Source organism: Nesoenas mayeri (assembly GCF_963082525.1).
Source record: "Nesoenas mayeri genome assembly, chromosome: 3".
NCBI lineage: Eukaryota > Metazoa > Chordata > Aves > Columbiformes > Columbidae > Nesoenas > Nesoenas mayeri.
In genome coordinates this window covers 63,968,352-63,982,260 of record NC_137544.1, presented here as the reverse complement: position 1 = coordinate 63,982,260, position 13,909 = coordinate 63,968,352, and the positions used below count along the sequence as shown (strand labels likewise).

Below are 13,909 nucleotides of genomic sequence, written 5' to 3'. Positions count from 1 at the left end.
TGCAGCCAAGGCCACGCAAGATGTAGGGGAAGCAGATTTCCTCAGGCTAGTGCATTTGGGTCTTTAGGTTTTGTGTTTATTCATAGCAGGACCCATCTTGTTGCATGATCAGGATTTTATGTCATAAGTTATTTCTGTTTTATCAAGTTTTTTTTTCTTTAACTGAGTTCATTCACTGCTGTTTAGTTATAGATAGTTTCTAGAAAAACAGCAGATCTTGATTTGAAGGCTGGTTTCTTCAGCTTTTGACATATCTGGTAGTTTTTTCCAGTGGCTTATTGTTAACAAGAATTTAATTTGTACACTAAGCAGTCTGGCTTCCACTTTCAGCTGTTAGGCCTTTCTCCCAGATGAGAAAGCTCTCTAGTGCATGATATCTTATTCTTGCAAAAATTGTTGTCCTCTTGATTAAGAAATTCTGTTTGTCCTATCTGTCTGGTGTAAGGCACTTTTCCTGCCCTCAAAGGAAAGTTTCTTCTGCAGTCCCTTTGATCTTGTGACTTGTGTGTAAAATATGTGCATTGCTCCTGTGTACATTGCATGATGTCAGGTTTGATGTTGCTGTTCTGGTGTAGAAAAGCCTGATACAGTCAAAGATTGCATTGATTCCTGTAATAGTGCATCAGGAGGTTATACCAAGTTGCACATACTGGCTTCTCTTTTAGAGCCACTGTTTATAAGAATACAATCTTCTGCTTTGTGGGTATGACCCATCTTTCTAGACATATTACTCCGTATTTGGTTGTAATAACATTTGCATTGTTTAACATGAGTTCCCTCAGGCACTTTGGATTGATCTGTGTTCAGATGCACAGTTGCAAGCAATTGACTTACCCTTTTCAAGTGCCTTAATGAGTGACAAGATCAATATACAAAGCACTTAATCTTAAATGTAACTTTTGTGTTCAGGCTATGGAGAGCAAAGAAAAATGACAAATTATGTGTCAATGTAAAGAGAATTAATGCTGGAGGTGGCACAGTAGTGGGAACTAAAATGTTCATAGATGTAGTCTGGTGGACTAAATAAAAATAGCAGCATTCCAAGTGCTGACATTTTATGTTATCTGTACTTTATAGTAACATGGGGGTAGCAATTTATTACACGAAGACTTTATAAAAGCACTTCTAAATAAAGAGGATGTTTGAGGATTTTTCTTACTACTACTATATTGAAGAAATTGCTTTCTGTAAATATTAAGTCACTTTAACATACACGTAATTACACAACACTCCCACTCCTCAATTTCAGTAAGTCAAAAGATGTTTTAATTCTTACAATTTCTTCCATTCTTCTAACAGTACTACAAAACCTGGGTTGTTGTGTAATCTTTCAGTACCAAGCCTCCTTAAAAATAATAAATCTGGCTGAGTTGAAAGGTGTGAGTGTGGGTTTTTTTGGTTTTCTTTTTTAAGAGACCAGTTAAACCACAGTGTTGTGGTTTAACCCTAGTTGGCAGCTCAGCCTCACCCAGCTGCTTGCTCACTCCCCCCGGTGGGATGGAAGAGAGAATCGGAAGAGTAAAAGTGACCTAACTTGTGGATTGAGATAAAGACAGTTTAATAGGTAAAGCAAAAGCAGAACATCAGAGCAAAGCAAAACGGGATTAATTCACTGCTGCCCATGGGCAGGCAGGTCTTCAGCATCTCCAGAAAAGCTGGGTTCCATCACACGTAACTGTTACTTAGGAAGACAAACACCACCACTCCATACATGCCCCACTTCCTTCTTCCCCATAGAACTTATTGCTGAGCACCATGTCATATATTATGGAATATCCCTTTGGTCATTTGGGATCAGCTGTGTCCCCTCCTGGCCTGTTGGGCACCCCCAGCCTCCTTGCTGGTGGGGTTGGATGGGAAAGAGAAGGTCTTGGTACTACGCAAGCCCTGTTCAGCAACAGGTAAAACATCTCTGTGTTATCAACACTGGTTTGGTCACAAATGAAAAACATAACACTGTAACAGCTACTTTGAAGAAAATTAACTCTCTCACAGCCAAAACCAGTGCAACCAGTTGTATCTGAATGCAGACTTTGTCTGTGATTTTGTCTTAGTTTTATTTTTAAAGTTCTGAACTGGTTAGCCTATCTATTTAGAAATAATCTCAAATGGCAATGTGCTTCTGACAGGGTTTTAAAAAAATCCAACAAATTGATTTTTTTAGCTTTATACACTGTATTTTTGCTAGCATATCTTCATATACCCAGATAGGTCTGGGGACAACTGCTTTTCTTAAGTAGCAATCTTACATGTAATACATGTAATAAATCATTACAGCTTTCCCAGTTCAGTTTCTAAGCATACATATCTCTTAACTCCCTCTGTCTACACACATCCCTTTTTGCTTTCCAAGCAAACAAGGGGCTTTTGGTTTCCTGCTCTGGAATCCATAGCTTTTTGGTGTGAAGAAAACATCAACAGCTCAAGCACTGCCCTATTCCCTGTGTGTCATTTTCTAAGAAGTTTTTTTGTTCTTGTTAAGTAAGTAATCTCTTGAAAAGTAATTAATAAGCAATAACCAAAAGCAGCAGCTTTTACTTCCTTTTTTTCACTGAGAAAGATGCAATGACCATAGCAACACTTTAGTGTTGTACTTTGCCTGGATTTGCCACAGATGTGAAGTGATGGTAGAAAAGGGGCACAAGGGTACTTCCTAAGGAGATGAGAAGAATTCTGCATGACCCTGAGCAGCAGTTCACTCTTCCCCAGCTCATTCCCTGCATCAGTCATGTCCCAACAATAGCTGCCTTGGTGAAGCTTGCAGCTGCTCTTGTAAAGAGCTACCTGAAGAAGGTATTGAGGAGATAAAAGCAATCAGAGGAAGTAATGAAGCTAATTATACAGAAACAAGAGGGAAAAAAATGACTCAAGGTAACTACTTTTACACTAAGAAAAGCAGATAAGAGGTTTTAATGTTACACGTGCCCACATTTGCGGTTTAAGATCTGAAAAGCCTTTTAAAAATTGTTAAACGAAATACAATTTAAAGAAGCCGTAGTTGGCAAAGGTGGAGACTGTTCCATGGTTTTGTGTGGCTCTTGGGCTGTTTTGACCCTGTAGCCCTTGGACAGAGGAAGCAAAGAGAATGAGAAATCTTTCTTTGTCAATCCTCTGAGCAGCAATTCAGGTTGCTAATTTTAGACTGTTATTTGGAACAACTAGTGAGTAACTATATCAGCACTGATGTTTTTTCTATTTGTTAGAATTGCATATATATGTATATATATATTAAAGTTATCTGTAAACTCTTCTGCTATTAGAATGACGTTGGCAATAATGGCAGTGAAATGTATATAAATTATTGGCTTTTTAAACCAAATAAACATCGTTAAATACACTGAACACAAAGTTTCTCATTTCTGATGCCAAATGAGATATATTTTTCTCTTGTGGTATTTCTTTGGTGCTGAGTTGCTACCACAGGCTGTAACAACAATGGATATCCCATTTCACACTTTTCAAGAGTATTTCTCATTGCAGTTGATGAAGAGTTTTTTACCTGGGTTGCATTTGGAGCCTTCATAATTAAAATATTATGGAAATACATATATATGGAAATACAAGCAGTAATGTAAATTCATTGTGAGTGGTCTCCTCCAACTGCGGCTTGTTTTTTTCTTTAGTGTTTTGTTTTTTGTTTTGGTTTGGTTTGTTTGGTTTTTTTGGTGGTCAAGACCAGTGCTTCTCAAATCACAGATGAACATGTGCAAAATAAATGCTAGTACCAGATTCAGAAACTACTGTTCTAACAGCAACGATCTCTCTCTCCATTCTAAACCACAACCTGTGGTGGTTTTTCATTTATCTAATTTAAAATGTTTTAGAAGTTGTGAAGAAATATTAGCTTTCCATTTTAACAGTAGTGTTTATCTGAGTTATTTAGATTTCATCTCCCTTAAATCTGAATAACTACTATATTGGCCCAAACTGGTTTTCCTTATGAAGAAGCTAAAACTTGATCTGTACAGTAGGCTCATTAGTGGTCTGGAAACGAACTGTGTGTACAATTAGCCATAAGGTAGTCCAGCTATTTACAGCCTGTGTAACGTGTGTGTTTGAACATAGGATAGAAATGCTATAAATTTCAGTATACTATATATTTTAATCTGTGCGGTTTTTCTTACCTTCCCTCTAGAGCTTGAAGTCTAGCCTTTTTTTTTTTCCCTTCCTCTCTGGAGAATAAAAAATTACTATAAAAATGTATAAATGAACTTAAAGTGGAATACTGCCTGCCTGTTTCAGGGTGGAAGTGGATCACCAGCTGTGTTGTTGTAAGAGCTGTAGATGTGGCTTCACAGTATTTAAGATGTAAAAATAGTTCTTGTAGCTAACCATAAGTTGCATTTGTAAAGGAGTTTGTTCCTTTTTCTTGATGCTGATTCTCTAATCACTGCCATGTCTGCTTCTGTATGAAGATGACTGTACAGCTCTTCTCAGCTCTGGATAAAATAAGTATCCTGAGAGTTGGTATTTCTGTGAATTGCAGATTTGTCAGTTAATTCCAGTGTGACCTTAGAGAATCCACATGCTTTGTGTCTTCAGTTATGTTGTGGGCAGAGCAGCAGGGGCCCGTGAGTAGGTACAGGAACCAACTGACAGAACCTCTCCTGTTTGTATAGTTTTATCCAGTGGTAAGTGTGAAATCACAGGGGATAGTTTCTCGGTAGAGGGAAGATAAGCTGCTACACAGTTATTGAAGGATATGAAAATAAATTGACTGTTTTATGTGTAGAAAGCCCATTCCCTTTAGAAAACTCTGGAACTTCTGTATAGGCAGGATGAATAAATAGTAGTGAAAACATGTAGTTTGGTGTGCAGGAGCTGAGACAACTCCTAAGTTGCCTGGTGTGTAGAGATAAGTGGTTGTGATGTGCACAAGAAGGACACTAAAGAAGCTACACCCAGAGCTTTACTTCATATCTTTTCCACTTGCTGCAACTTACTGCTGCAAAGGCAAATTGTCATTGTTAAATTTGCATACCATAACATCCTCCACCCTGAACTGCTGTGAACAGCAATAAATGCTAAGATTGAAGAAAATAAGTACAGTGCTCTGACTGAGACTGCACTGTTCTGCTTATGTGGAAATTTTGACATGCATGTTACTGAATTCCTCTAATAGAATTTCTATTCTCTGATGTTGCTGTGTGTGAAGTAAAGTGGAAGTATTGTCATGGGAAATGTGACTCACGCGTTTGTTTGAGTCCAGTTTGTCTTGTTAAACCAGTATACTAAATTACCTTATAAAATAGACAAGTAGGTTCACCTCGAAGTTACAGTTACAATTGTTTATGGACTTTGGAAAGTGCTGCTTTCTTGAGTAATAAACCTTAACTCTGCATAAGCGTATGTGTTTTTAAGATGAAGTGTAAAGTTGTCTCTCTGTGTGCGTAAGTCATGTCTAGAAGGGCATAGTGCAGAAGATATCTAAAAAGAACAAGCAAAACCGGTGAGTTAGAACTCTTCAGAAGTAAAAGAACCAAGAACAACAACACAAAAAACCCTAGACTGTTTTGTGCTAGTTTGGCTTTCATGATTAGTAACTTCTAGTTCCTGTTACAGATAATGATACTATAACATCCTCCATTGCTATGTGAAATTTGAAAGCAACTCTTTCCCCTGTAGCCCCATCTTAATCACAATATTGCACTCAGACTGATAAAAGGAATTTGTGACCAATTCTTAACTAAATTCTAAAAAAAAAACCAACAAACCAAAACCATAATTCTAAAAAACTAAAGTGCCAGGCAGTGACTTCCGTACAGTACTAGAAACAGTCGCTTGCTTTGAAATTAATTACATTCACATATTGAAAAAAGAACCAGTCCAATATATGACAGTGATTGTACCAATTCCAACTCTGAAGTTGTCTTGGACTTTTTTGTGGTGTCCCAGTGGAATGCAAAGGTTTAGGCAGAAGGTTGTTAAACTGTAGTACTGTGATCACTCCTTAATCTACACTCACACCCTCAGGCAAAATCTGACTATTAAAATAGTTTTCCACAATTTACAGTGTTTGCATATGCTTTTTCTTGCAGCTTTGTTGTAATTTGATTTATTTCATGAGGTAGCCTTGTGATCTAGTAGTTTGACATTAACTATATGAAGAATATTTTAGCTTATAATGGTAACAATCTTTTCGGCCCTCCTGTGAGTGTTTCTATTTGCTCGTACACTTAGAGCAGCATGTGGCGTGTGTGTGTTGCACGACCCCTTCACCACAGCAGGGGGCTTACTGCGGTATATAGTTTCCTTCCTGATTTTTTCTATTTTTTTTATGGTTCATAGGTCACTGAGCACTTATTTTAAGTGAAATCACAGGCATTTGTAATTGAACGTGGTAAGCTGAAAAAGCCTTAGCCAGTAATACTCTTCAGCTCCTCAGAAAAAATACCAAAAGGCAATAAGGGAAACCCCTGTGCTCTGTTTCCAAATGAAAATAGAGAGTGATTTTTCCAAAAAGGAAGGATAAAGCCTTGTTTAATCTTTGTAGCCTGATCTTGGGATGTCTAGGGAATATCAGAGAGGAACAGAGAGTCTTTCTTCTGTTTTCTGGCATTGCTGTGACTGCTACTTGGAAAACTGTCTGAAATGTCTCATCTGTGTTTCAAGGAGAAACTATTAGGGATTGAAATCAGCTCAAGAGAAGCCAAGGATATGATGAGGTGACTTGATTGCCATTTATGTGTGCAGGTGTGAGTAACAAAAACAGAAGCCTGAGAGGACTCTATTGAATAAATGCATATAAGCTTTTTAGTGGATGAAAGTTGAAACTAAGCAAACAAATTTTCTTTAAGCAGTGGGGGTGACAGTAGATGTGTGTTTTCCCTCTGCTTGTCTAATCACTGAGTATTCTTTGCTTAAGTCTAAATTATGTATCTTTCTAAAAGACCATACTGTACTTCAAATGCATCTTCTTTTAAGCAGAATCAGGAGTTGATAGCTGGAAATCCTGTGCCTGCACTGTGCAGAAGCGATGCAGCCTCTAGTCCACTTTGGCTGCAAATAACCTCACGAGTAAGGAAATGGGGCTGGAAGTGGGAAAAGAGCAAAAAACTAACTATTCTGCTCTTCATGGTAGTAACTCAGCTCTTCCATTGGTGCTTTGGTTTGCTTTTTTTTTCTCCTGCGGAAAGCAAGGAGTGTTGAGTAGGTGTGCCTTGGCTTTGTGTGGTTTGTGAGCAGGCAAAGGGCAGCTCCTTTGCAGGGGCTGCATGATGAAGGGGGCAGTGGGGCTGAGCGTGGAGGTGCTGGATAACTGTTTCCTCTGGAAGGAAGCGAGATGATGGGAGCAGCTGAGGAGCAAATAGTTTCCTTGGACAGCATTGCTACTGCCTCTTTGTCAGCTGCCTCTGGAGGTGCTTCCTCCTGTTGCTTTCATGTATTTATCTGCAGGAACACGGTAATAACTGAGTCCCTAAGGTTGTTTATCCTTTAAAGTCTAGCCCATCTCCACTTCTGCTTTTCCCAGAGGATTTCTCTAAGGAGAAAACATGTTTAAATTTTACAACATAAAAGAGACCCTTCCTTCAGAATTGGGAGAATTGCCCAGGACCACAATACTAAGGTAATGATTTATCAGGAAGAAAGCTTAGGCATAAAATATCATGGACATGGCAGCTCCTTCAGTATCTGCTAAATGCAGCACAGCGAATACAGTCTGTGATCACTGCAGAATAGTTTTTTAGTGCTTCACATCACTTCCTGGAGGAAAAAAGCTTGATTTTTAGGGTGACTGTCTATATTCACTTACTTTTTTAGAATGTATCTATTCAGAGGCTTTTATCCAAAGAATCTGAGTTTAGTGTAATGTCCGAGTTTGCCTAAGGCTTTGTCTCTATATGGGTAACTAAGGCAGCTACAAAACTGGAGAGGTAAGTTCATTCCTGTGAGCTACTCAGCTACTCCACCATGACTTTTATTGTATTTTCTGCCATTCCTCTGTGCTGTCTGTGTCTACTCAACCCCTTTTTTAGAGTATAACACTTCTCATTGCAGCTTTGGCTGTCCTGGACTTCCCTTGATTTGATCAGACTTATTTTTTCTACTTCAGCGTGGCTTCTGTCTCAGAGTAGATTTCAAGGTATTTTTCTTACAGTTGGAAGCTGTCATTTTTGATGACACAGTAACCTAGATCTTTTTAGGTACTCAACTTAGTTTTAGCATCTGAACATCATGTTTGTTTTGGCTTTTTTCCCTCAGGAGTAGCATGGATCTGTTTGTCCATCAGGAGCATCTATTAATATGAGAAAGGAGTCTGCCAGGAACAACATAGTTGGCCAAGAGCTCAAAAAAAATATTTTTAGCCAGGATAGAGAGACGCTTTAGTGACTTAGCTTTACTGTCTTTACTTTTGGATTCTTTGGAAAATAGCAAAGATGTCACTTTTTCCTATTTAATTCATGATTCATTTGGTAAAGATACTGACATTTTACTCCCAAGCTGAGGATTTTCCTGTTGTGGTGGAATTTTTTTCTCATTCAACTGTTATTAGATCTTTAAAATCATACTAGACTTCTCCAGCTCTGCCCAGCCCTCTACCTGTAATGATCTGTTTCTATAGTGAGTCTGAATCTGCCCTTAATGGAAGACTCTTAAAATATTTAGTAACATGTTCCCTCTGTCTGTTCCTGAAATCGCCTTTTTGTGGTGTTTTTTCTCCTACAACAGTAGGAGAGAGCAAGTCCATAATAATCGACAAAAGGGAATATCATCTGCCTTTAAGGAGTTTATCCTTGAATTTAATCTCAGTCTACTTGTTTGAGGTTACCTTGCAGAGCAAAGAGATGCAGTGTTTCATTTGAAGGTTGATTGGTTTCTTAATTATGTGTTATGTGGCATTCCTTTTTGTATATTTACAGTTGAGATTGCTCACATACTTGGATGTTAGGTGTGCTGTATCAAGTTACATTGACTGAATAACAGCTTCTTGCAAGGGCTTTTCATCTTTTTTTTGTGGACTAAAGAGAGATCAGGGGATTTATCAGTTTCAGTTATGGAGAAGTAAAGGTGTGAAAACGTGCTTTCATCACAGAAATACTTGCTGGCTTAATTAGGGTTTATTCAATCAGAGCTAAGCCACGTGAATGGCTTCTTGTACGGAATTTGTTAGCTGCTGAGATACACAGAACTCCTGACTGGAGCTGAGATTACCCTTTTAATAAATGCTGTGTCTTTACTTGGTCTTCCATAGGATCGCAGGACTGATTTCTGAATGCTTCTCTACATTTACTGATTTTTGTTGGCAGTTAGAAGTGTAGGAAGTTTGTGTGCATGTAGACAAACACTGAAGAGAGGTAACAGAGACCTGTAAATGCTCTTTGAGAGGTGCTACCTAGATATACATTCCTAAGCTATCTCTTACCCTCTTCCCCAGTGCCTCAGAAAGAAATGTGGACCCTTTGGCTAAAAGAAGCTGAGTGGGAATAACACATCCCACCCATTTTATAGCCTGTGGGTGATACACTTAAGGGCAGGAGCTCCAGAGCTTTCTTAGACACCTCAGAAGTAAAATTTACTGATTTGAATAGTGCTTCCCTATAGATACATAAAGGTAAGACATCTGAGAGGGCAGTTTTAAGTATTCAGTTTCCCTTGTTGTGCAGCATTTAGTATATATCAGCACCTGTCTGCAAGTGTGGTGATGACTGCTCTTGACAGTCATTCTTTAGTAGTGTACCCAGTGTTAATGCTCCCACTTGTTTTGCAGCAGCTTTTAAGTTTTCTTTGCCACCCACTCATGTACCAGATTTCACATGAACTGCAGTGAAGAGGAAAACTTTACTCAGCCTTTTGGCAATCATCCCACTTCTGGGCTTTCATTTGCCAGTGATCAGCACAACATATATTGCGGAAGTATAGGCAAATAAATATTATACAAACTATTCTTTTCTAGGGTTACAAGCAGGCAACACTTTTCAATGTGATTTGCCCCAGTGTGTGTGTTTTCATTTAGCAAAGATAATAAACTCTGACTGATGGCATGTAAAGTTATTTATCTTTACATAAACTCATATCAGGTGAAGATCATAGGAAGAGCAGGCTTGTATAAGGTACAAGCAACTTATTTGTGATCGCTTGGAGTAGTATTGTCTATCAGCTATCCAAGAATTAGGCAGACCTCAATGATATCGCTCCCTTAGGGAGGGGTGTTCTTGCATCCGTTTCATCCTTCAAAAAAATCGTCCAAGCTATCAGTGTAAAAGCTTTCCACGTAATCTCTCACTCCATCAGTTCCTAGAGACCCACTGACTCTCTTTTGCATCTTCTGAATGGCCATTTCCCCCCAGCCTAGGGGACTGGTCTTAATTTCCAGATCCTGGGGATTCTGTACATACAGACCAGGTGTTACATGATATCAACAGCGTTTTCAAGTCTTAAAGGTTTGATAGTGTCTGTGAAATCTGACTGTCAGATGACTTTATTTTGGGAAAAACTGAAGTGGGAGCTCTTACTTGTAAGCTGAATAGCTGTACCTTTTTTCCTTTCTCCTCCTTCCTCCTGCACTTTAGCTGTGTGGGTTTTGATTTGTGTGTGGTTTTTTTTTCTTTCTGCCAGCTCGTCTCTGCACTGAGTGTCTGGAGTAGACTGCACTTAACTATTCAATGCTTTTTCAAAATGTAGTGTTAAAATGAAGGAGCTGAGCAGGATGCTAAGCTATTAGTCCAACTTACTGACAGAGGAATTTGACAAATTGATGCTGTAGTTAGAGACATGTCTGCTCTGTGTTCTTTCTCTGAGGTTTCCACCTCCACAACAGCGTCAGCAGAAGGGTATGTGTGATTACCTTCAGCAGCAGTTTATGCTGAGGAAGTAGGTGTACAGGCAGATGCCAGACAGTTCCCTGGCAGATGTTTGGTTTTTGGTTTGCTTTTTTTTTTCCTTCCCCCACCTTCCCTCATCTTCACTGTGAATGAGTTCAGCTCTGACAGGGAAGCTGCATGTTGCTGGCCCAAACTCTCTGTCACACCAGTAGTGATGATGTGGGTGGGCAATTCATGATTTGCTTTTAGTGACGCCACTGATCTGAATTTGATAAAATAAGCATTTGAAAAAACCTCATCCTTTACTTTTGAGTTTCTGTTTTGAATGTGCTAATTATTCCATGGCTTTATGTAATTAATAGTTTACATGCATCATACTGAGGATGTTGGTGTAAAATAATTACCATGGGTAAGAGTGTTTCCTAACAGTGTTGGAACAAATAGTTTAATTTCCCTGAGGAAACACTGTCAGTATGTATCGGTGTCACATTGGTGGAAAGCTGATCAGTTCTTCCAGGTGCTTATTGCATTTAAGAGTTGTGTAGCTGGGAACATAAGATTTGGCAGCTGCTCCTAAATCAAACAAGTGCTGAATGCAAACTCACATAGCCTATCAGCAAGAGATCAAAGATTTCAATAAGAAAGTATGTGGTTGTCGCTCATTTCTTCAGCAATTTTTTCTTTACTTTTGTCTATATACAATATAGGCAAACAACGCCAGTGATCCTTGGTCCAGTTGGAACGTTGGGAAGTCTGGGAACTGGGATAATGGAAATGCTGTTGACAGCTGGGCGACAAAACCTGAAAGTGCAGCAGGCCAGAGAAACAGTGCTTCAAATAACTGGGAGGCGGCAGCAGGATTTGGTCATCCACAGGCATATCAAGGACCAGGTGTGCTATAATGCTCTTATTTTTAATAAATCACAGTAGGTGGACACTTGAGGTAAGAATCGCTTAATCTTTCATAACTATAGAACATAACTTTTAAAAAACCAAAACAGGATCAGTTTCCTAGTGGCATATTGCTACATGAGTAAACTGGACAATAAAATAACAGTTTTAAAATAAAAAAAAATAAAAAAATAAAAAAAAAAATCAAAAATGAGATTCACACTAACAGCACCTTAAACCTGTATAGAAATCTGGCAAGCCAAAGTCTTGTGCATACATGATCTATTATCAGGCATGTTGTTCAGCCTGTATAACTGGAACGTTTAACACCCTTAAATTTGTGCCCTCAGGCCTGTGAAGCAGTAGTCTCTTATATCCTTAGTTTTAGGAGGTGGCTAAGCCTTTCAGAAAGCTTCTCTACCTTTTTGTAGTAAAAGTCTAAGAGGAGAACTCATAACTGGGGAATGCTTACCTGGAGTATATGAATATGGAACACTATTGAATTCATCTTAGCACACCAGCATTTCCCCCAATGGATTTTTAGTGTATCATTTTTCAGGTTTTATTTGGTGGGAATGATGGTAATTGAGGAGGAATCATAAAATAGAGGGCTGAACTACATCTTAATACATTTACCTTGTTTATTTATGTACGCATGCTGAGGTAGCTGCTTCCAAAGAGAAAATATTTAACTTTCTCCTTTCTCTGCCCCTTCCTGTGCTTCAGCAGCTGCTGATGACGATGACTGGGAGGATGAATGGGATGACCCAAAATCAACTTCACCGTCTTATCTCGGTTACAAGGAGTCTGAGGCATCAGAAGCTGGAGGGGTCCAGCGTGGAAATTCTCGTGCAGCTGCTATGAAGCTTCCACTTAACAAGTAATGGAAAATGCAGGACAAATGTGTATATCTTGAAGAGAACTGGAATTTGTCCAGATGTGTAAATGTGTGACTGTTGAACCTTCTTGAAATATGCCATGTAAACATTACAGTTTCAGGGTAGAACTGGAGATTAATTTGTAGTTCAGTGTTCTCCCTGTGTGATCGGAGAACATATGATCCATGAAAGCCCGAAAATACATGGCAAAGCTTTATCATTTTAAGGTGTTATACAGGCAAATGACACTTTTACAAGGTCTGAACTTCTGGACCCGCTGATCTTTAAAATTTAACTGTCTTTATGTGTGCTGAGTGAAAATGAAAGGTGATGGGTGGCTTGTCCACCTGGAGACTGATCAGAGAAGTTGCCCCAGAGTTCGTGAGCAACCTGAGTTGCTAGGAGGGGGGAAACCTTCTGCTTTCTGGTGTCTGTGCATCACCCAGGTTGATTCTTGAGCCACAGACAGCTTGATTTTTTTTTTTTTAGATTAAAATCCTACAGTAGCGTGAAGCTTTGTCAGGGTTATACTAGCATTATCTCATGTTACAATTTGATGTTTGTTTATTCTAAAACTGCTGTTACTCTAAGAAGCTACTGTGTGGTAATATTCAGGTGGATGAAAGCAGAGTGCAAAAAGGATTGTAGAATAATGCTCTCCTGGGGTATAACTAAAATCAACTGTCTCTGCATGACTAATCACAGATTTTGTTCATCAGTGGAGGGTTTGTCCAGTTTTGCAACAGTACCTCCACATCATTGTAGCATCTACTTGTTGCAAACCCATTTAGTATAACCAGCATAAACATACCTTATTTAAAAGTGTTGTTTGTCTGGGAAGTAAGTCCTACTTACTCCTTGTGTATCTGCAAGCAGGCAGTAGGTTGGCAGTACTTCAAGGGCTAAGTATCTTCCTAATTAGAAAGAGGACAATAATTTGCTTTATTTATTACACAAATAAAAGCTGGATATCAGTAGCTAAAGCTTTTTCTGCGTTTTCAGGGCAAATCGTCAGTTGTTAAAGTAATCCACACCAATTGTTTTCTATACTTGAGAAATCCTAAGGGTTTTTTCCTGTAGTGGGAAGTAATTCTGCATGTGTCAAAAGGAAGGAAAATACCAAATAAACTTATGATTTTGTTTTATTGTTAGACTTCCTGGATTTGCAAAACCTGGGATGGAACAGTACCTGTTAGCAAAGCAGCTAGCAAAACCCAAAGAGAAAATTCCCATAATTGTAAGTTGGGGACATGTGTGCAGCTTTTGTGGTGTAGTGGTGTAGTTTGTAGTGGTGGGTGGTGTAGTTTGTTTTGGGGCTAGGTTTTTGGTTTGGTTTGGTTTTGGTGGGGGAAGAGGGATTAGTTGGTTTGTGGTGGG

At 38.9% G+C, this 13,909-nt stretch overlaps 1 protein-coding gene across 2 annotated transcripts in view; it reads left to right on the top strand.

The window, feature by feature from the left end:
- SNX9 (sorting nexin 9) overlaps positions 1-13,909 on the top strand; it is a 60,647-nt gene that overhangs the window by 25,212 nt on the left and 21,526 nt on the right. Inside the window, exons 5-7 of one of the 2 annotated variants that reach the window (XM_080341884.1) lie at positions 11,471-11,654; positions 12,384-12,534; positions 13,685-13,769. In XM_080341884.1, the coding sequence (XP_080198010.1) occupies positions 11,471-11,654; positions 12,384-12,534; positions 13,685-13,769 (420 nt within the window). Of the gene's footprint in view, positions 1-11,470; positions 11,655-12,380; positions 12,535-13,684; positions 13,770-13,909 lie in introns of both variants that reach the window. The other variant, XM_080341883.1, reaches the window with a different exon arrangement.